This window comes from Rana temporaria, chromosome 1 (genome assembly GCF_905171775.1).
Source record: "Rana temporaria chromosome 1, aRanTem1.1, whole genome shotgun sequence".
In the NCBI taxonomy this organism is placed as follows: Eukaryota; Metazoa; Chordata; class Amphibia; order Anura; family Ranidae; genus Rana; species Rana temporaria.
In genome coordinates this window covers 206,349,877-206,372,602 of record NC_053489.1, presented here as the reverse complement: position 1 = coordinate 206,372,602, position 22,726 = coordinate 206,349,877, and the positions used below count along the sequence as shown (strand labels likewise).

The following is a 22,726-nucleotide window of genomic DNA, read 5'->3' as shown; positions in this document are numbered from 1 at the left end:
CGGAATTTCCGATGGAATTTTCTGTCGGAATTCCATTCAAGCCATCTTGCATACACACTGTCAGACCAAGTTCTGACCGTACAAAATGCGGTGACGTTAAACACTTTGACGAGCCGAGAAAAATGAAGTTCAATGCTTCCGAGCATGCGTTGACTTGATTCTGAGCATGCATGCTTTTTTTCTCCGTCGGAGTTCTACACAGACGATTGGCATTTCCGAAAAGAATAAAACATGTTCTGTTTCTAAACTCCGACGGAAAAAAAGTCTGATGGGGCCCACACACGGTTGGAATATCCAATGAAAAAAGCCCATCTGACTTTTTTCATCTGAAATTCCGATTGTGTTGTACAGGGCATAACAGTTTCAACAGGCCCTATGCAGCCCAGGGGGTTTTAACTGCTGCCACCATAACTATCATTAAACAGTTTGCAGCATGCAGAATAGTTTTATCAGACTCACTCAGGACTGTCTGTAATTAATTTATGCTAATGGCTGCTAAAAGACCACTGATCACATCCGTTCACTGTTTAAAGCAGAGTTCCACCCAAAAGTAAAACTTCTGCTTTAAGGCCATGGGGGGCGGGGGGAGCAGGTACCCGAATTTGACAGGAAACTGCTCCCACTTCTGTTCTGTTCCGGTCGCTTAGGTGACACTTTTTGGAGCTGCTGACTTTTAATAAACAAACAAATGATTGGAACTTCAACACAACTATCATGGGGCTTACAAAATTGGTAGCACCATCTTAAAATTTTACAGGTGCAAATGCAAAAAAAAAAAAAAAAGATCGACCACTTAAAGTACAAAAAATGGGGCAGGGCCCAAATGCTAATTGTTAAGGAGAGTTTTGAGGGAAAAGTCAATCTTAACTTTTCCCATCTCAGTTTGTGTCACTGTTTATGAACACAAAGTAGTAACAGGTGTACATGTCTGTAGGAACAGATCATTTCCAAGTCTGCTGGGGCCATCTTATATGTATGGCCATCCACTGATATGTGAGCAATCTGTCAAGAAGGGCAAGACATACATGCAACAGATGTGTGATCAGTTTAAAATAGGCAGGTGCCTTCATTATTGAGTGGGATGCATGAAAAGTGCATCCGGTACTCATTACATCTACACTTATTCAACCTCCACTCTGTTCCATCTATTTGCGCCGCACACATTCGCCAGTAGGTATGTGTACTCATACAATTTAAACACAGAACTTATGCTGCGTACACACGACCATTTTTAATGGTCTAGAAAAAAACGACGTTTTTTTCAACCCGATTCTTGTTAAGCCTGCCTTGCCTACACACGATCGTGAAAAAAAATGCTCTAGCAAAGCGCGGTGACGTACAACGGCACTATAAAGGGGAATTTCCATTCGGATGGTGCCACCCTTGAGGCTGCTTTTGCTGATTTTGTGTTAGCAAAAGTTTGGTGAGAGACGATTCGTGCTTTTCAGTCTGTTACAGCGTGCCGAATGTGCCATCCCCATTACGAACGCTAGTTTTACCAGAACGAGCGCTCCCGTCTCATAACTTGCTTCTGAGCATGCACGGTTTTTTCCACGTCGTTAAAGCCTACACACGACCATTTTTTACGACGTGAAAAACAACAACGTGAAAAACTACGCAAAAATTTAGAGCATGTTTTTTAATGCCCATTTTTAACGTCGCGAAAAATGCTCTGGAGCCCACACACAATCGTTTTTAATTAAATTTAAAAAAAAGTAATTTTTCACATCGTGAAAAATGGTCGTGTGTACCCGCCATTAGTGAAGCTTTTATATTATAATCACATCACTTTGTGAGTTTCAAAATAACTTCTCACTTAGACAATTGTAACTGCAGGAAAATCAAGATTTCATCTAGGTAAATTATTTCTTCCTTTACATCTATGCGTCTTGCCAGAACTTGTCACTTGTTTTCACACACAGCACTTTAGCCTGGAAATGAGACTGCTGCCGTTTTAAATGCAGCTCCTGATCGATTGCTGAGCTGCTCATAGACTGACATATAGCTGCAGGCTGATAGGAGAGATCTAGATTGACACAATGTTTGCAGCATATGATCAAAGACAGATCTTTGAAAACTCTGGGGCCAGACAGACTGACACAATACTTCTAAAGTGCATGCACCTCTATTGCTGTCCTGCCAGTGTCTACTAATGCAGTTCAACTTCCAAATATTGATTAGTTATGCCAAAGTATATTGCAAGAAATCTCTTGCCCAGCTTATTATGTGTATAAAGATGTATGTATATATCAGTATCTCACAAAAATCAGTACACCCCTCACATTTTTGTAAATATTTTATTATATCTTTTAATGTGACAACACTGAAGAAATTACACTTTACTACAAAGTAGTGAGTGTACAGCTTGTATAACAGTGTAAATTTACTGTCCCCTCAAAATAACAACACACAGCCATTAATGTCTAAAACGCCGGCAACAAGAGTGAGTACACCCCTAAGTGAAAACATCCAAATTGGGCCCAATTAGCCATTTTCCCTTGCCGATGTGACTCAGTGTTACAAGGTCTCAGGTGTGAATGGGGAGCAGGTGTGTTAAATTTGGGGTCATCGATCTCACTCTCTCATACTGGTCACTGGAAGTTCAACATGGCACCTCACCTCATGGCAAAGAACTCTCTGAGGATCTGAAAAAAAAGAATTGCTCTACATGAAGATGGCCTAGGCAATAAGAAGATTGCCAAGACCCTGAAACTGAGCTGCAGCACGGTGGCCAAGACCATACAGTGGTTTAACAGGCCAGGTTCCACTCCAAACAGGCCTCATCATGGTCAACCAAGGGAGTTGAGTGCACATGCTCAGCGTCATATCCAGAGGTCATCTTTGGGAAATAGACGTATGAGTGCTGCCAGCATTGCTGCAAAAATTGAAGGGGTGGGGGGTCAGCCTGTCAGGGCTCAGACCATATGCTACACATTGCATCAAATTGGTCTGCATGGCTGTCATCCCAGAAGGAAGCCTCTCCTAAAGATGATGCACAAGGAAGCCTGCAAACAATTTGCTGAAGACAAGCAGGCTAAGGACATGGATTACGGGAACCATGTCCTGTGGTCTGATAAGACCAAGATAAACTTATTTGGTTCAGATGTTGTCAAACGTGTGTGGTGGCAACCAGGTGAGGAGTACAAAGACAAGTGTGTCTTGCCTACAGTCAAGCATGGTGGTGGGATAGTCATGGTCTGGAGCTGCATGAGTGCTGCCAGCACTGGGGAGCTACAGTTCATTAAGGGAATCATGAATGCCAACATGTACTGTGATATACTGAAGCAGAGCATGATGCTCTCCCTTCAGAGACTGGGCCACAGGGTAGTATTCTAACATAACAACCCCAAATACACCTTCAAGATGACCACTGCCTTACTAAAGAAGCTGAGGGTAAAGGTGATGGACTGGCCAAGCATTTCTCCAGACCTAAACCTTATTATCTGTGGGGTATCCTCAAACGGAAGGTGGAGGAGTGCAAGGTCTCCAACATCCACCAGCTCTGTGATGTCATCATGGAGGAGTGGAAGAGGACTCCAGTGGCAACCTGTGAAGCTCTGGTGAACTCCGTGCCCAAGAGGGTTAAGGCAGTGCTGGGAAATAATGGTGGCCACACAAAATATTGACACTTTGGGCCCAATTTGAATATTTTCACTTAGGGGTGTACTCATTTTTGTTGCCAGCGTTTTAGACATTAATAGCTGTGTGTTGAGTTATTTTGAGGGGACAGCAAATCTACACTGTTATACAAGCTGTACACTCACTACTTTGCATTGTAGCAAAGTGTAATTTCTTCAGTGTTGTCACATGAAAAGATATAATAAAATATCTACAAAAATGTGTATATATATTAGGGCTGTGGAAATTAAAGATTAATTCCTTGATTAATCGTAAATTTTTTTGAACGATTAAAATTCTTTTGATCGGTACTAGTGGTGCAATGGATCGTAAATGATCCGTGATCCGAACGGGCCACCATATGCGGATCGGCACACCACGTGATCCGCTGCTGCCTCGGGCCATAGGAAAGGCCGCGGCTTCTGCCTAGCTCCCGGAGCGGCGGCCATCTTGGTCCACCAGGCGGCGGCCTAGGTGAGCCTAGAATGGCGCGCTGATGTCAATACCCCCTCAACTGCTCGTGTTCGGCCAGCTTCTCTGGTAAGACTAAGCAAGCACTAATCTTCCTATACAGGGGGGGAGATATGGACCATATTACAGTGGGGGAGATGTCTGTGGATATCACAGTGGGGACTATATATGGTGGTGATCCGAAAATGTATGTGCGTTTTAATTAATCAAAATTAGTCGATTTAAAAAAAAATATATATATATATATACACACACACACACACACACACATATATATATATATATATATATATATATGCATGCACACATACATGGATGCACACAAACATGCATGCACACAAACAGAAACATTTATATACACATTGCAGTATTGCCCTGAGAAACCAAACCTAGTTCAACCTTGGTCACAAAAAAAATGAATTAATCTTTTTCCAGCAATAGAATATTATTCTATTTTTTGTTCCTGAAATCTGTCAGATTGGATCGGATGACAGTCAGATGTATATGGACATGAGGTCCGTTTACTTCTGACTGCCCATATGAGAGAGCGGGCTGTATGTGTCTGCTCTGTATTAGCAGAGCTGACACGGACTAGCCATCTGCCTGCTCAGCGGGGATCACCAAACAGAATGCCTGCTGAGCAGATGGCCTCCAACGAAGCCTGCTGCGTGTAAGGGGGCTTATGCATGTGCCTCAAGTAACACTTCATTATCTGTAGCACATCCGGGAGAAACACTGATAAAAGTGTGCAGCGACAATTATTATATCATCAAAAAGTTAATTTATTTCAGTAATACAATTCAAAAAGTGAAACTTATATATTATATAGATGTATTACACACAGAGTAATATATTTCAAGCATTTGTTTCTTTTAATTTTGATGATTATGGCTTACAGCCAGTGAAAGCCCCGAATTCAGTATCTCAGAAAATAAAAATGATTTTTAACACAGAAATGTTGGCTTACTGAAAAGTATATCCATTTACATGATAGTATGCCCTCAATACTTGGTCGGGGCTCCTTTTGGATGAATTACTGCATCTTTGTAGTGTGGCATGGAGGTGATCAGCCTGTGGCACTGCTGAGGTGTTATGGAAGCCCAGGTTGCTTTAATAGCGGCCTTCAGCTCGTCTGCATTGTTTTGGTCTCATCTTCCTGAACATATTTTTCAGTAAGACAACATTTCTGCATTTTTTTTTATTTTTTTTTATTGGTCTTATGTAATATTCTAAATTTTCTGAGATACAGAATTTTGGGTTTTCACTAGCTGCAAGCCATAATCATCAAAATAAAAAGAAAGAAATGTTTGAAACTCTGCGTGTAACGCATCTATATAAAATACACAGAGTTTCACTTTTTGAATTAAATTACTGAAATAAATTAACTTTTTGATGATAATCTAATTTTAGGAAATGTACCTGTATATGTGTGTGTATATATATATATATATATATATATATATATATATTTATACACACACACACACACACCACACATATACATATATATATATATATATATATATATATATATATATATATATATATATATATATATATATATATATATATATTAGGGCCGAAACAACTAATCGATTATGGAATTAATTGATTACAATTTTCATAATCGATTAATCGGCCAGTAACATAATGGGGTTAAAAAAACTAAAATTAGCCCGTTATAGTACAAAAAAGCTAAATTGCTACTGTAAATATCACTTTCACTGTCCCACAGTAAAAAAATTAACCCCTTACAGTAGCGATTATTTGCTCTTTTTGTACTTATTTTTGTTTTTTTAACCCCATTATATTACTAAACATCTCAGGCCTGGGTTTACACCTCTGTTTTTTGGTGCTTTTTGCAGAAACACACTACAGTTCATTTACATGTTTTCCTATGGGACACGTTCACATCCATGATTTTTTTTTCAGCTGCTGCGTATTTGGAAAGGGCAAGGACTTTTTAACGCAAAACGGTGCCATTTTTTTTTTTTTTTGGTTCAATATACTTCAATGGAGAAGCTGCAGAAAAGCATGTAATGTGAGTTCTTATACCATCAAGAATCTGATCACTTGTAACACAGTGGGTGTGGTCTATATGCTGGAGTGCGACTGTGGACTCCAGTATATAGGCCGCGCCTCACGATCCCTAGCTGTTAGAGTCGGTGAACACGTAAATAACATTAAGTTGGGTTTACACTCACATAGTGTCTCCAGACATTTTAGACAATGTCACGATAGGAATCCGAGATGCTTAAAATTTTGGGGTTTAGAAAGGGTTCACAGACATTGGAGGGGAGGGAACTATAGCCGACATATTAGCCAAAGAGAATCTTTTTGGATTTTTGAGGCTAAAGTTCTCACCCCTGAAGGACTCAATGTTGACTTTGATCTAAATTGTTTTATATCAAACAAATAGGTTTAATTTATATAATTTTTGTGGAGACATAGATAGTTTTTTTTAAATTAATTTTTTAATAATTCTGTGTGTTTTTTATATATAATTTATGTATGAATTTTTTATATACAACTTTATTTATAGGTAAAATATATATTATGCTATTATGAGATATATTTTGTCTCTGGTCATTTTATATTTTTTGTTTAATTATTGTGTGTTCTGAGGACAGTATTGAGCGATTTTATATTCAATTGATTCAGTAATATTTGAATTGTTGTATTCCATGGATATACTTTCTGACCACAAGATGGCGAACGTCGTTTTAAGTTTGTTGTCTGTAGACTTCTGTGTAAGAACAATAAAGTTGTCCATTAACAGAACGTGACGCTGGACGTGCCGCTCTGCGTGTCTACGTTCTGTTGCAGGAAGGTCTCCTTGACAACGGCAGTGTATTTATAGGCGAGCTTGTGACGTCTCAGGCTCCGCCCTGCTGAGGAAGTTGTAAAACGCAACACGTCCGGGGCATAGGAGTCTGAAGCTTACGTCGCTCGCTGCCGTCCTGAGAACCAAAGATTACATGCCCTGTTTGTGTCCTTAATGCCTTTTGTATACTGGCTAAATGTGAGTAGCCTGCATTTTTAAATATTTTAATAAATGTCTGAGTTCAGCGGAGAACAGACGAGTTTGCTGGCCAATCAAGCACAGTGATACCATGATCATTAAACCAGGTGTAGGTCTTTTTTCATGTTCGGGTCCATGTGTATGGCTGACATATGAGGATTTGAAATACCACTCTGCTTCCTGGTCTCCTTTGTTGACATACCTGATTATCTGACCATCTGGTAATACAGTGGTCCATGTGCTAAGGTGAGAGTACCCATCCTTACTGGTGGAGGGATCACTTTAAGTTTGGTTGTTTATCATCACCTGGTGAAGAATCCTAAGATTTGGCAAAATGGATTTCCAACCTATTGGACTTTATCACTTTTATTTTTATGATCACACATTCTTATTGGTTTTGCGCTGCACTGTTTTTCTATATATTTGTATCACCTTTGGATTTTGTGAATGTCCTCTTAGTGTCCAGCTAGCATACCGGTGAATCTAAACAATTAATTTTTTCACATTTTTTACTTCATCATATTTTATATTTATATATGGTCTATATTTTTGCGCTGATTGCACCCTCGTTTTTTCTATATATAGCACAGAGACAAGCCTCAAACCTTCTGGCACAAAGTCATTTGGAGTGATAAGACCAAAATTTAGCTTTTTGGCCACAACCATAAAAGCTACATTTGGAGAGGAGTCAACAAGGCCTATGATGAAAGGTGAAAGGCGCATGTAAAAAGATCCCATTATGTTAATATTGTGTTTTGCAAATCGAAGACTCAACGCCTTTAAAGGGGTTGTAAACCCTCATGATTTTTCAGCTTAATGCATTCTATGCATTAAAATGAAAAACCTTTTTTAGTGCTGCAGCCCCCAGCTTTATTTACCTAGATGTTCTGTTCGGGAACGAGCACACCATCTGTAGCTGGTGTCTCGTGTCCCGATTGGATAGATTGATAGCAGCGCAGCCATTGGCTTCTGCTGCTGTCAATCAAATCCAATGACATGGGTGCTGGGGGCAGGGCCGAGTCCGGCATTCGTGTCTATAGACGCAGAATGCTGGACTCGGGAGCGCGCCCGGAAGGTAACCCCCCTGGAGAGTGCTTCACCTAGGGGGTTATCTGAAGTGAGGGAGGAGCCATGAGAGCCAGCGGGAGGATCCCAGAACTCAGTGTTCGGGGCCACTCTGTGCAAAACAAGCTGCACAGTGGAGGCAAGTATGATATGTTTGTTATTAAAAAAAAAACGCTCTCCTAAACGCCCATATACCCAAGTTTACCCAAATCCTTATTAATTTTATCCTTATAGGGGCCAAAATAACTGTTGCCAAGGCATGAAAAAAAACAAAACCCTTTCTTTCTGATGTAATTCGGAAAGTCTCGTGGATAATGACTCAAGAGAATTATATTGGAATATCACTTAGTTGAGACGTATTTACATTCTCTCTAGACTCATCTTTATGGAGCTAGGCATGTACTCTTCCTATTTCTCCCTTTCCTTTCTTCCTTTTCTTTACCTTTTTTTTCTATTAGTACTCTTTTATAAGTCTCCCAGAGACGTGTTTAAGGATCCTATCTACAGGTTTATCCTTTAGTTTTATTATATTTATAAGCAATATTTTTAGAGAATTACAGATGAGTTATATTGGATATTTTTCTGTTATTTAAAAGAATCTAGAAAGACTATAATTTAAGTTCATGTGGGGGATTGGAGGTCTTCTCTTTGGGCACAGCTTGATCCCTATAGGGGTGCCGTGGAGAGATAGGGATAACCGTTCCTCATATGGCTAGCATTTCAGGGGCCTCTTAGGCATAGTCTAGCCTCTTATTTAATGCTTAAGCTACCCTAACCAATATTCTTGTATCTCTGATGTTATTTATTCCCTTTTTTATTTTTACCTGTTCTTCTGTTTATATTCGCTTATTAGTTGTTGATTATCCTTTATTTTTTGTTATATCTCTCCGGGAGGTATCTTGATTACACTAAAATGTATTGTGATTTATTGTCTTTATATTATTTCTTATTTCTTGAAACTAAAATACTTTGAAAGTAAAAAATAAAAATAAAAAATAATCCTTTACAATCACTTTAAATGTAGAATTGTGCTGATTAAGTAAATATATACACACACACACACACACACACACACACACACACACAATCATGGCCAAACAATATGACACAAAAAAAAATGGAGAAAAGAAAGAGCCAAATCCGAAATGCAAAACTCCAAAAATATACTGGACAAAATAATTGGCACCCACAATTTAGGATTTGGTAGCACACCCCTTGGAAAAAATAACTGAAATGAATCGCTTCCTGTAATCATCAATGAGTTTCGTACACCTCTCTACTGGAATTTTGGACCACTCTTCTTTCACCAACTGCTCCAGGCCTCTCAGATTGGAAGAGTTCCTTTTTTCCAACTGCCGTTTTGAGATCTCTCCACAGGTGCTTTATGGAATTTAGATCTAGACTCATTGCTGGCAAGTTCAGTATTCTCTGCTTTGCACATCCTGTGCCCGAAGCAGCAAAGCAACCCAAAAACATCAGTGAACCTCCACCATGTTTGGCTGTAGGGACTGTAATCTTTTTTTCTTTAAAGGCCTCATTTATTGTTCTGAAAACTGTAGAATGATGGGCTTTAACAAAAGCTGTAAATTAGTTTTGTCTCTCCACAGCACATTCTCCCAAAAATATTTTGGCTTCCTCAGGTAAGTTTTGGCAAACTCCAATCTGGCTTTTTTTATGTTTTTATGTCAGCAGTGGGGTCCTCCTGGGTCTCCTACCATAGCGTTCATTCAGATGGCAATGTATAATGCGAGCTGAAACAGTTGTACCCTGTGCCTAAAAGGTCAGCTTGAATTTGTTCGGAAGTCGATCAAGGTTCTTTATCCACTCTTCTAACAATCCTTTGTTGCAATCTTTGATCGATTTTTCTCTTACGTCCACATCCAGGGAGATTAGCTACAGTGCCATGGGCTTCTTGACACTGTTGTGTACAGTGGAGACAGAGGGCCAGATTCTCAAAGAATCGGCGTTCGCGTAGTGTAAGCCATTTACACCACGCCACCGCAACTTACTGGAGCAAGTGCCGTATTCTCCAAGCACTTGCTCCGTAATTTGCGGCGGCGTAGTGTAAATGGCCCGGCGTATGGCCGCGTAATTCAAAGGGGGGCGGCTTGTATTCAAATTAAGCGCGCCCCCGCGCCGATCGAACTGCGCATGCGCCGGGCAGAAAAAGAGCCCAGTGCGCATGCTCCAGCTCACGACGGAAAACGTCAATGACGCCGACGTGAGCGTCATTGACATAAAGTCGTATTCGCGGACGACTTAGTAAAACGACGTAACCAACGGAAAAAGACGACTCTGACCCGACGCCATACTTATTAACATGGCATACGGCGGACTGGCGTAAGGTTACCCCTCAAATAGCAGGGGTAACCTTACGCTTACGGAAACGACGACTACGCTGTGCAAATTCGTTCGGGAATCAGCGTATCAGGCTCATTTGCATAGTCAAATGAGAACTGAACGTAAACGCCACCTAGCGGCCAGCGTCGAATTACATCTAAGATCCGACGTTGTAAGTGACTTACACCTGTCGGATCTTGGCCGTATCTATACGAAAATGATTCTAGGAATCACTCGCATAGATACCCGGGGCCAAAAACAGAGATACGACGGAGTTTCCTGAGATACACCGTCGTAACTCTTTTGAGAATCTGGCCCAGAAACATTAGGATCTCTGGAGATGATTTGTAACCTTGAGATTGTCCATGCTTTTCCACAATTTTTGTTCTCAAATCCTCAAACAATTATTTGCTTCTCTTTCTCTTCTCCGTGTTCCATGTGACACACAGACACACACAACAGAAAGGTTGAGTAATTTCTTTCACCATTTTAACTGGTTGCCAGTGGGATTTCAATATTGTCAACAACGGTTAACTGATAGAGGTGAGTTTAATTACAAGAGTATCACACAAACTTGGAATGCAATTATTTCTTACAATTTTGAGAAGGTGCCAACAATTTTGTCCAGTGCAATATGTCAGATTTGGCTTGTTTCTTAACTTTTTTTGTGTCATACCAATACAAACAAAAGAAATAAACATGATAATGCCTAAATATTTGTAAATGCAACAATTTTCTGGGCGAAGTAGTGCATTATCCGACAGAAATGCAGAGGTGCCAATATGTTTGTATACATACACACAAACACACGACGTGCGACAACTAAATTCCCAGAATTGATCTGTAAAAACCATATCAAAAAACACCTTTGCACTCTTTAAAAGTCCAATGAAATTTGAAGACAACGTTCTTTCTAATCTGTCAAGATTCGAGTCGCCATCTTTGCGGAAATTTTTCTCATTCCCAAATTCCAGTTAGAATCTGACGCACTTTTAATGTTTAATTCTTCTGCCATCATTCGCACACTTAATCTTCAATCTAAGCGTATGAGGGTTTGTCCACATTTGCATTTTTTTTTCCCCAGTGTCTTAGGTGTTTGTCATGTTCGTGAAAGCTCTTGCTTATGAGGTCCTTTTTGAACTAGAGCAGGCTAAGAATCCGGATCCGTTCAAAGTGCTTCATAGCCAAAATGGACAGTACCCGGGCCTCGGTTGGAAGAATGAGGTTTGACCTATAATGCTTCTCTTTGGAGAGCTGGGCTCCAGTACTTTGGTCTATTCCATGGTTAAAAGTTTTTTGCTGCCAGGGTGCTATATAGGTCCAGGGGAGTGGTGTTCCTGTCCATGGACCCCGGTCCCTGAAGGTCTTTGAAATACCCATGGTGAAGGGTGAAGATTGGGCCTCTTGCATAAGCAACACCCTGCAGCGTGGAAAGGTAAGTGGAGGTATCTACGGGACTTGGTCCGACAGTAGGTCCTTCAATTTTTTCAGGGTCTATGGGTGGCCTATATTATGCTGCTATGCATGGGCAATGATGACCACTATGTCTAGATTAGACAGGATGGCTGCTAGTTTACCCATATAGATATCCCCTGGCTGATTCCTACATATGCTGTTTGGTTGAATGTGAGTAAAAACTGTTTACCTGTAATGTCCCGCAGTGCTGTGTCCCCCTGTCTGGAGCCGTCGCCGCCCTTCCTTCCTGCTGACCTCCGTTGGGCCTGGGCAGGCGTGCATGCGTGCCGCGCCACTGCGTGCGCGTGGGGCGCCTGCGCAGGAGCGCGCGGGTCTATGGCGTGGTGGCGTGTGCGCGCGGTCGGGGGGGGCCACACGTCTTAGGACGCCAGCCCAGAAGCAGACAGCCTCATGTTATAAGGCATAGGTTTCAGTTTGCAGATGGGACACAGGGCACTTGCAGTACCTACTGCAGTGGATGGGCTGGAGCTCTTGAAGCAGTGACTGGCGTGGACTCAGCAGGGAGCAGCTCTCCAAAAGTGAAGACTCTCCTTAACCCCGAACACACTGTTCCTCAGCAGGTTGTATTGAAATCAGTCTTTGTAGCTCCAGCAACAGTGATCAGCTAGTAATTATCTGGACAAGGAGGGCTCAGGGTTTAACTCTTGGAGTGTCCCCTCTTTTATCCTTTGTCTGGATTAGTGGGTGTCGCTGTAGTGGCCCTTGCAAGTAGGGGCATGGCTCCTAAGGGGTCAGGGACGGCGAAAGCCGCAAAAAATGCAAAGAAGCAAAAGGGCTCCCCATGGGGCTCGGAGGATCTTGGGAAGACCTCTATGGCGCCATACTCCCCCGAGACACCAGAGTTTGGTCCTCAGGTTGAGCCAGTGGGGGTCACTGGGGGCTACAGCCGGTCCAACCCAGGCCCCCTCTGTTTATGTTACAGAGAAGGTATTGGCTTCCACCCTTGGGGCGTTGGAAAAAAGGTTGGCGGCGTTAATTGCGGCCACCTTGCCCGAGAGAAAACGGGCTAGGTCCCCCTCTCCCGGGGCTCAGTCTCTGGACAGGGAAAAATTTTCCTTAGAGGAGGGTGAGGACCAGGCGGATGAGGAGCTAGAGGAAGCAGATTCGGAAGAATCGACTCTAGAGGAGCCTTTCTCAGGCACTCAAGCTGAGAGGCTTTGGATCCAGTCCTTGACGGATATGGTACATTCGGCTTTTAAACTGCCCCGGCCAGTACCGGCTGTGAGTGCAGTCTCCTCATTGGGGTCCTTAAAGGCTCCACAATCAGGTTCAGTTTTTCCGATCCATCCTCTATTGGAAAATCTGATGTATCAGGATTGGGTTCACCCGGATAGGCTCTTTGTTCCCCTAAAAGATTTGCGGTTCTCTATCCAATGGAAGAGAGGTTTACAAAAAAGTGGGCGGTCCCCGCAGTAGATGCGGCAGTTTCATGTGTTAATAAAAGCCTCACCTTCCCTGTGGATAATGTCCAAATGTTTAAGGACTCAGCTGATGAGCGATTGGAGACTTTGTTAAAGGCATCCTTTACCACAGCGGGGGCAGTAATTCAGCCAGCTATAGCAGCTATAGGGGTCTGCCAGGCTTTAAAGGACCAGGCGAGGCAGGTCCTAAGGGATATCCTGGCTCAACATGCTCAGACTTTGGCTGACCTACCAAGAGCCCTATGTTTTGCCGTGGATGCCATCAAAGTTTCCATCTAGCAGGCTTCTCGTCTCTCGCTGGCGTTGGTTCATATGCGGAGGCTCTTGTGGCTAAAGAATTGGTCAGCCGAGACCCCTTGCAAGAAACTCCTGGCATGGTTTCCCTTTCATGGCGAAAGGTTATTTGGTGACGATCTGGATAGATATATTCAGAAGATCTCAAGTGGGAAAAGTACCCTGTTGCCGGTAAAGAAAAGGGTCCGAGGCCCCACATTTAAGCGCCCTCCCTCTCTTGCCCCCGGGGGCTTCAGCCTCTCGACAGTATTGACGGCCTCCAGGTTGATCGGGCATGGGAAACAAGCCGCAGGGTCAGGCTCCAGGAAACAGGAGACCTTGGACCCGTAATCCAGCCCCTAAGGCGTCTCTCTGAATGTGCGCCCCCACTCTCTCAGGTGGGGGGAAGGCTCTAGTTTTTTTCAGAGGCCTGGAAACAGAAGGTTCCTCTCTACGATCTCTTCAGGCTACCAACTGGAGTTTCGAGGTTTCCCTCCTCCTCGCTTTCTGGTCTCAAACATGCCAAAAGACCTAGGAAAGAGGGGTTCTCTCCTGGCAGCCTTAAATCGGCTTCTAGATCAGGGGGTGATTGTGGAGGTGCCAGTACAAGACCAAGGCAAGGGATACTATTCAAATCTTTTCATTATCCCAAAAGCCAAATGGCGACGTCAGGCCAATATTGGACCTGAAGGGCCTAAATCGATATTTGAACATCCGGACCTTTCGGATGGACTCTGTCCAGTCTGAAAGTCGCAACAGTACAAGGCAAAGATTTCCTGGCATCCATCGACATAAAGGATGCATACCTCCACATCCCAAATTTTTCCAGGTCATCACAAGTACCTACGATTTGCGGTAGGTCAGCGTCATTTCCAGTTCGTGACCCTCCCCCCTTCGGGTTGGCCACGGCTCCCAGAGTTTTTACAAAAAATCTTGGCACCCCTGTTGGCCAACTTAAGAACCCAAGGGATCTTAGTGATAGCGTATTTAGACGATCTCTTGTTAATATATCAGTCAGCCCTCAGGTTAAGGAGAGCAGTTCGCATAACTGTTCAGTATCTCCAGTCACTCGGCTGGGTCATAAACAAGGACAAGTCGGCTTTACAGCCAACAAGGCAAATAGAGTATCTCGGCATGTTGTTCGATACAGAAAGCCAGAAGATCTTCTTACCACAACCAAAGATCAACGCTCTAAGGGTATTGATTCGGTTAGTCCAGAGCAAAGGAAGGCCGTCCATTCGCGTCTGTATGCGGCTGTTGGGGAAACTGGTGGCCACGTTCGAGGCTGTACCCTACGCGCAGTTCCATTCAAGGAAATTGCAGGCAGCCATCCTGGCTGCTTGGAACAAGAAACCTCAAACATTGGACTACCCCATGTCTCTCTCGCCTCTAGTCCGGCAAAGTCTATGTTGGTGGATGACCCCCCGCAATCTCCAGAAGGGGAGATTCTTCAGCCCGGTCGTTTGGAAAATAGTGAAGACGGACGCCAGCCTGACGGGCTGGGGAGCAGTATTGGGGAACCTATCCCAGCAGAGAAGGTGGTCAGTTTCAGAAGGAACTCTGCCCATCAATCAACTGGAAATCCGGGCAAGCCCTGAAGTCTTGGACAGCGGAGTTACGGGGTTGTCCAGTCCGGGTTCAGTCGGACAATGCCACAGCCGTGGCATACATGAACCACCAGGGGGCACAAGGAGCTGGGCTGCCCAGAGGGAGGTCGATCAGGTCCTCACATGGGCAGAAACGTATGTGTCCTGCATTTCGGCAATATTCATCCCCGGGATTGAGAATTGGCAGGCGGACTACCTCAGCCGCCAACAGATCTCTCCAGGAGAATAGTGCCTCCATCCCCAGGTGTTCCGGGAGATTTGCAGCAGGTGGGGGTCGCCAGATGTAGATCTTATGGCATCCAGGTTCAATGCAAAGCTAGACAGATTTGTGTCCCGGACAAGGGACCCATTGGCATGCCAGATGGATGCACTGGTGTGCCCATGGACCCAGTTCTCCTTGATATACGCCTTCCCGCCTGTGCGTCTTTTACCCCGGCTCCTTCGCAGGATTTGGGTGGAAGGCAAGCCGGTAATTCTCATAGCTCCAGCATGGCCGCGAAGGTCGTGGTATACACTAATCGTAAGGATGTCAGTGGGGGATCCGTGGTCCCTTCCACTTCGGCCAGATCTGCTATCTCAGGGCCCGATATTCCACCCTTCCTTACAGTCGCTAAGTTTAACGGTTTGGCGACTGAATCCTACATCTTGGAAAGGAGAGGGCTCCCTAGGCCAGTAATAGCCACTCTAATTAATGCCAGAAAGCCTGTGTCAAGACTAATCTATTACAGGGTCTGGAAGGCTTACATAGCCTGGTGTGAAACTAGGGGGTGGCACCCTCGTAAGTTTGTTGTTGGAAGGATTCTGGAATTTCTTCAACTGGGTGTGGACATGAAGCTAGCCGTCAGCACCATTAAAGGGCAGATATCGGCTCTGTCTGTATTATTCCAGAGACCATTAGCTACCCACTCTCTGATCGAGTTTTTTTTTGCAGGGAGTCTTGCGGATGAATCCTCCAGTTAAGACCCCCTTGGGACCTAAATCTGGTCCTATCGGCTCTACAGAAACAACCCTTTGAACCATTAAGGGAAATTCCTTTGGTTTTGCTAACTAGGAAGCTGGTGTTCCTGGTGGCCATGTCTTCGGCCAGAAGAGTCTCAGAGTTAGCCGCTCTTTCTTGTCGGGAACCATATTTGGTCACCCACAAGGATAGGGTCGTTCTTCGGCCTCATCCATCCTTCCTCCCGAAGGTAGTTTTGAGTTTCCATTTAAACCAGGATCTTATCCTTCCTTCCTTTTTTCCAAATCCGTGTTCTGGTTACTACATTCATTGGATGTGGTAAGGGCGGTCAAGGTCTATCTGAAGGCTACTGCCCAGATCCGAAAGACTGATGTCTTATTTGTCCTGCCAGACGGTCCTAAAAGGGGCCAGGCAGCGTCTAGGGCCACTATTTCCAGATGGATCCGGCAGACTATCTCGCAGGCCTACGGATTAAAGGGGAAAGAACCCCCAATATCAATAAAAGCTCACTCCACCAGGGCAGTGGGTGCTTCTTGGGCTGTGCATCATCAGGTCTCCATGGCTCAAGTCTGTAGGGCGGCGACCTGGTCGTCAGTCCACACATTTATAAAATTCTACCAGTTGGATGTTAGAAGGCGCACAGACATAGCCTTTGGGCAGGCGGTTCGGCAGGCTGCTGTTTTGATCCCCGGGTCCGGGGGCGCCTATACTTATTTATTTACTTCTGGTTTTCCCTCCCCTCATTGGGCATTGCTATAGGACATCTCATGTACATCATGTCCCGTGATGTACGATAAAGAAAAATGGATTTTTAATAACAGCTTACCTGTAAAATCCTTTTCTTGGAGTACATCACGGGACACAGAGCTCCCGCCCCTCTTGGGGAATATTGGGACCTGCATTGCTTGCTACAAAACTGAGGTACTCCCAGTGTGGGAGGGGTTATATAGGGAGGGAACTTCCTGTCTTTGAGTGCCAGTGTCCATCACCTGAAGGTAGACTCTATAACATACATAGTCATTACTATGCTGCTCTGTGTCCCGTGATGTACTCCAAGAAAATGATTTTACAGGTAAGCTGTTATTAAAAATCCCTTTATTTCTTCTACTACTCTGTAAAGACTGAGTCAACTGGTTTGCGACCCAGGTGAGTGCAAGTGGCTGTGCGACTCACCACCATAGTGCCATGCTGCAGGAAACTCAACATTTCACTTTCCTGATATGTGCCTGCTGTACAACGTACTTGTATGAAAAAGTATCCGTTCTGCTTGTATTGCTTCCCTTGTTATGAAATCCCTAGTGTTCCGGTCAGTCCCTCTGCTTGCATATTAAAAACTGACCTCACTAAGCAGAAGAATACAGCATGGTGTGCTCTACTCCAATGGTCAGACTTGTTCTGTCACCCCCTTCCCCCAGCACAGCCTTTCACTAGGAAGATTAGCGTGTTGCCGTTTCTCTTCCCCCAGTTCTTATACAGCTAAAAACAGAGGGAATGTGCTTGTTTATAAAAAAAAGTGAATGGGTTTTTTTTACACGGTGAGGGTTTACATATACTAAATTGTCACACCTCTTGTATATATACATGCACACTGTATATACACACACACAACATTCAAGAGAGAATGCTGATACACAATTATAGCAAACCCATAATTAATGATGTACGTCATTATTTACTCAATAAAATGTGAGAAGCTGGAGTTTAACAAGGCCTTAATGTCACAATGTACCTGGTAGCAAGAAACAGCACAACCCAGACCGTTTGACATGGTGGAAATCAAACTGCCATTTTTTATTTATGGCATAAAATAGGTACTTAAAAATAATCTGGCAATGTGATCTGGTAATGTTTTTATATACCCTTCATGTTAGGTGTGATTAAAAAAATGCTTAGAAGAGGAGTACAGTGGATATAAAAAGTCTACACACCCCTGTTAAAATGTCAGGTTTCTATGATGTAAAAAAAAAATTAGACAAAGATAAATCATTTTAGAACTTTTTCCACCTTTAAAGTGACCTATAAGTACATTGTAAGTACATGTGCAGAGCCTGACTGACTCAGAGGTCGGAGTCTCCCTCTCTCAGGCTGTAAAGGTCACTGATATGAGGCTAGTTTCACATAATTGCAACTCACTGCAACTCAAGTGCATCCCCAGCAGCATATACTCAATTTTCCAATACTTTGTCACTGTCATTGAGCAAGGTGGAATGCTTAGCACTTCCCGGTGTTTGAGAGCATGTAATAAACTCCCTTTCTGCCAAGTAATAGTGCTGGCCCAGTGCTACCACTGATTGGCTCAGTGAAATCTCTAGCTCTGTGTAAGCTTCGATATGTTTGTTTGCAGTACAGGGTTAACTGCATCTTTTGGCCATTTGAATATGGGGCAGGTCTCCCGCCTTCCCTTCACCAACGTTCTATCGTATTTCATACAAACCATTTGTTTTAAAAACATACTTGATTCCGAGGGCAAATCCTTGGATGACTTCTCCTGCATTTGGCCCAGCAAAGTGTAGACCAAGAATTCTCTGCGTTGACCCCTTGAGACAAATCATCTGTAGGAAACGAAGAGAGAGCGGATGTTGTAAAGCCCCGTTTCACACACTGCACTCGTTTCTTTTAGGAGCACAAATCCCTCTCTAACATATGCTTGTGATATTAAAACACTCACAATTTTTTTCCAAGGAATGGTGGTACATATGTTTATAATTCTTTTGCAAATACAATATTTGCTACTTTATGTAATGTGTATTATTATGCCCAGTGGAGAGTGCAATTTATTTCAGTATTATGGCACTCTTTATATACTGCTGTATGCCAGCATTCGTACGTGCCTTATCCTTTCAGATACAACTGAGCAGTCAGGGGATGGATTATACACAAACAAACACACCATACGTTAAGTTCCAATTCCCGTCCCACTCAGTACCACAATATACAAATCAGCTGAAGATATCCCTGTGCAATTAATAGCATTACAATGATTACAATAACAGAGCATTGATTCTTATGTTTTATATAAAGAATCATACATTTTTGTAAATCTTAGAGAACATTAGCACAAATCTGTCATACAAAGCAAAACCAAATATTTGTCATACTGCTATGATATGCGGTTTATTATAGTAATAAAACAAGAAAATTAGTATGCATAGGATCACATCTGTCAGAAAGCTTTTCTACTTTTCAATAATCAAAGATCTATTAACCACTTAAGGACCGCCTCCTGCACATATACGTCAGCAGAATGGCACGGCTGGACACATGTACGTACAGGTATCCAGCTGTGGGTCGCGGGCACGCTCCCGCGACCCGGTCTGAAGCACCGGGACCGCGTGACCCAATCGCCGCTGGGGTCCCGTGATCGGTCCCTGGAGCTGAAGAACGGGGAGAGCCGCGTGTGAACACAGCTTCCCCATTCTTCACTGTGGCGGCTGCATCGATTGTGTCATCCCTTTTATAGGGGGACACAATCAATGACGTCACTACTACAGCCACACTCCCCTACAGTTCGAGGAGGCCACGATGATGGTGAGCAGTGACAGTGCATGCATCAGTGAGACTGTCCCTCTTATTCACATGTTGGAGCACACGCTGCTTGGAATAATGGACAGGGCCCTTGAGGCAGAACAGAGGGAGGAAGAGGAGGACTTCCTTACCTCTCAAGGCCCCCTTTATCCAGACAGTGTTCCTGCTTGCCCGCCTATCACACAGGAAGAGGAGGAGGAGGATTGTGTCAGCATGGAGGTGGAGCCTAGCACTCAGCATCAGCAGCAGTCTTCAAGGGATCAATTACAGTCCCAAGGAACCCATGGACTTGTACGTGGCTGGGATGAGGTGGCTGCGGATCCTGTCGTCCTCAGTGACCCAGAGGACTCCGCACCGAATGCCTCAGCAAACCTACGTTGTATGGCCTCCCTGATCCTGCAAAGCCTGCGGAAGGATCCTCGTATTCGTGCTATCAAGGAGAGGGATCATTACTGGCTGGCAACTCTCCTTGATCCACGTTACAAGAATAAGGTTGCGGACCTTATCTTGCCGGCGCAGAGGGAGCAGAAGATGAAACATCTTCGGGAGGCCTTGCAGAAAGGTCTGTGCAACGCGTTCCCAGAGACTGGGGGGGTTACAAAATCCAGGTCCTGGACAACGTGTTGCTGAGGCTTCGGTCAGTCACAGAAGGAGCGGTGGAGAAGGTGGCCGTCTGACCGATGCGTTCAGACAATTTTTTAGTCCGCAGCCCCAAGGACCGGTTCCAGCTACCATCGCCAGCGTCTGTTTTACATGGTGCAGGAATACCTAGGGGCAAGATCAGACTTGACACCTTTCCCACTGAAAATCCTCTGGCTTACTGGGTCTTGAGGATGGATCAATGGCCAGAGCTTGCACAGTATGCAATTGAGCTACTGGATTGCCCTGCATCCAGCGTTCTTTCAGAACGCACATTTAGTGCTGCTGGAGGCTTTGTAACTGATCACAGGGTGCACCTCTCCACCGACTCGGTCAATCGACTGACCTTCGTAAAAATGAATCAGGCTTGGATCACCACCAGCTACCAAGCACCCGATGCTGATGTAACTGAATAATTTTTTTTGAAATGTCAGATCCCTTCAAGACTGCCTATGCCGATACTGAGTGACTCTGGCTGGAAAAAGCGCCCAGAGGCGATTCAGTTCGCATGAGTTGCGCTATACAAGTCATTCATTCATTCATTCATTCACTATACTGTTATGCTTGCTGAGTGACTATCCTTTTGCTCCTCAATGATCATGCTGATAGCTTGTAAGAATATTTTTGGTTCTGGGCACCGCCACCAGTGGCTAAGGCCCAATTTTTCTGCCCCTGTTTAAACAGGGGCATGTAATTACAATTTTTGATGCAATACTTTGCAGCGGGCTCATTCCTGCGCTCCAACTACAGTATCTGTGAGGGGTTGCAGTGTTGTGGCACCAGCACCACCACCAACAAAGGCCCAATTTTTCAGCCCCCTGTTCAACAGGGGCATGTAATTACAAATCTTGATCTAATATTTCACAGCAGGGCCCATTCCTGTGCCCACCAAGAGTAACTGTGAGGGCTTACAGAGTTGTGGCACCAGCGCCAAAGGCTCAACTTTTCTACCACTGTTCAACAATTGCATGTAATTACAATTCTTGATATAATAGTTCACACAGCAGGGTGTTCCAGCGCCCACCAAGACCAACTGTGAGGACTTACAGTGTTGTGGCAACACCAAACACCTAGGGCCCAAATTTCTGCAGAGTATATACGGCAGGCCCCTACTTTCAAACATCCAACTTACAAACAACTCCTACTTGCAAACGGAAGGAGACAACAGGAAGTGAGAGGAAATCTACCCCAAGGAAGGGAAATTCTCTTCTGTAAGAGGTGTCTCCTGTCCACTGATGCTTTATCACCAATCCTTGTTTCACTAAAAAACCCAAATTTTCAAAACATCATTTGTCATTGGAACAGAAAGTGAATTGCAATCTTCTGAAAAGATGCACACAGACAGCAAAACAAATGCTTACAGGGGTGATAACCCTTCTTATGTTTTCAGAAAAGCTTAAAAATAGATTTTATGGCTGGAGCTACACTTTAAAAAAGTACCAGTTCAAAATTACAAACATTCTACTTAACAACAAACCTACAGTGCCTGTCTTGTTTGCACCGCCTGTATAATGCTGTTCAAAGTATATAGGGCCAAAGGGGCTTGTAATGACCTGGGGGGAGTGGGGGGGAACCAATGCTATTTTTCTCAATGATTTTCATCCATATTGCAGGAACCAGACATTACATTAAAGCCGCAAGCAGTTTTAAATTATTTTTTTCTTATAGTAATCTCATTTTGTGCAGGGACAGTTCTAAACACGTGTTACCTCACAGGCATACTATAGACACCCAGCAGGTACGATATTTAAAGGAATATTTCTTTATTTTTTTCACTTTAAGCATCATTAAAATCACTGCTTCAGAAAAAACGACCGTTTTTAAAACATTTTTTTCCATTGATACATGTTCCCTGGCGCAAGACCCGGATTCTCAAACCCGTTTTCCGACAATAACTTGCATATTAGGCTTTAAAATTAGAACTTTTGAATTTGAACGTTCGAGTCCCATAGACGTCAATGGGGTTCTAAATGTTTGCGCGAACGTTCAGTCCGTTCGAAGGTTCTGGTGCGAACCGAACGGGGGGTGTTCGGCTCATCCCTAGTTCTGGCAATTGCTTGTCTAAAGCAAAAAAAAAAAAGTTTGCTTTTATTACCTGCCCAGTGCCTTTCTTCCTTGCGAACATGTAGGCCTGAGAAATATGGACACACTATTTTCAGGCAAAACTATAGCTGCCTTCAGAGTATAGTGGATGCATAATGATAAATGTATGATAAGTTAACACCAGGAAAAGGCCAACACTGTACTAAGGAGACACAGGATCAGACATTCAGAGACAGCTAAAAATATTGTTAGTTGCAGGAGAATTGAA

The 22,726-nt window shown here is 43.7% G+C and overlaps 1 protein-coding gene across 3 annotated transcripts in view; it reads right to left on the bottom strand.

The window, feature by feature from the left end:
- Window positions 1-22,726, bottom strand: part of TXNRD2 (thioredoxin reductase 2) — a 179,423-nt gene that overhangs the window by 17,077 nt on the left and 139,620 nt on the right. For all 3 annotated transcript variants that reach the window (XM_040348003.1, XM_040348011.1, XM_040348021.1), the window contains exon 16: window positions 18,706-18,803. In XM_040348003.1, coding sequence (XP_040203937.1) covers window positions 18,706-18,803 — 98 coding nt within the window. The remainder of the gene's footprint in view (window positions 1-18,705; window positions 18,804-22,726) is intronic.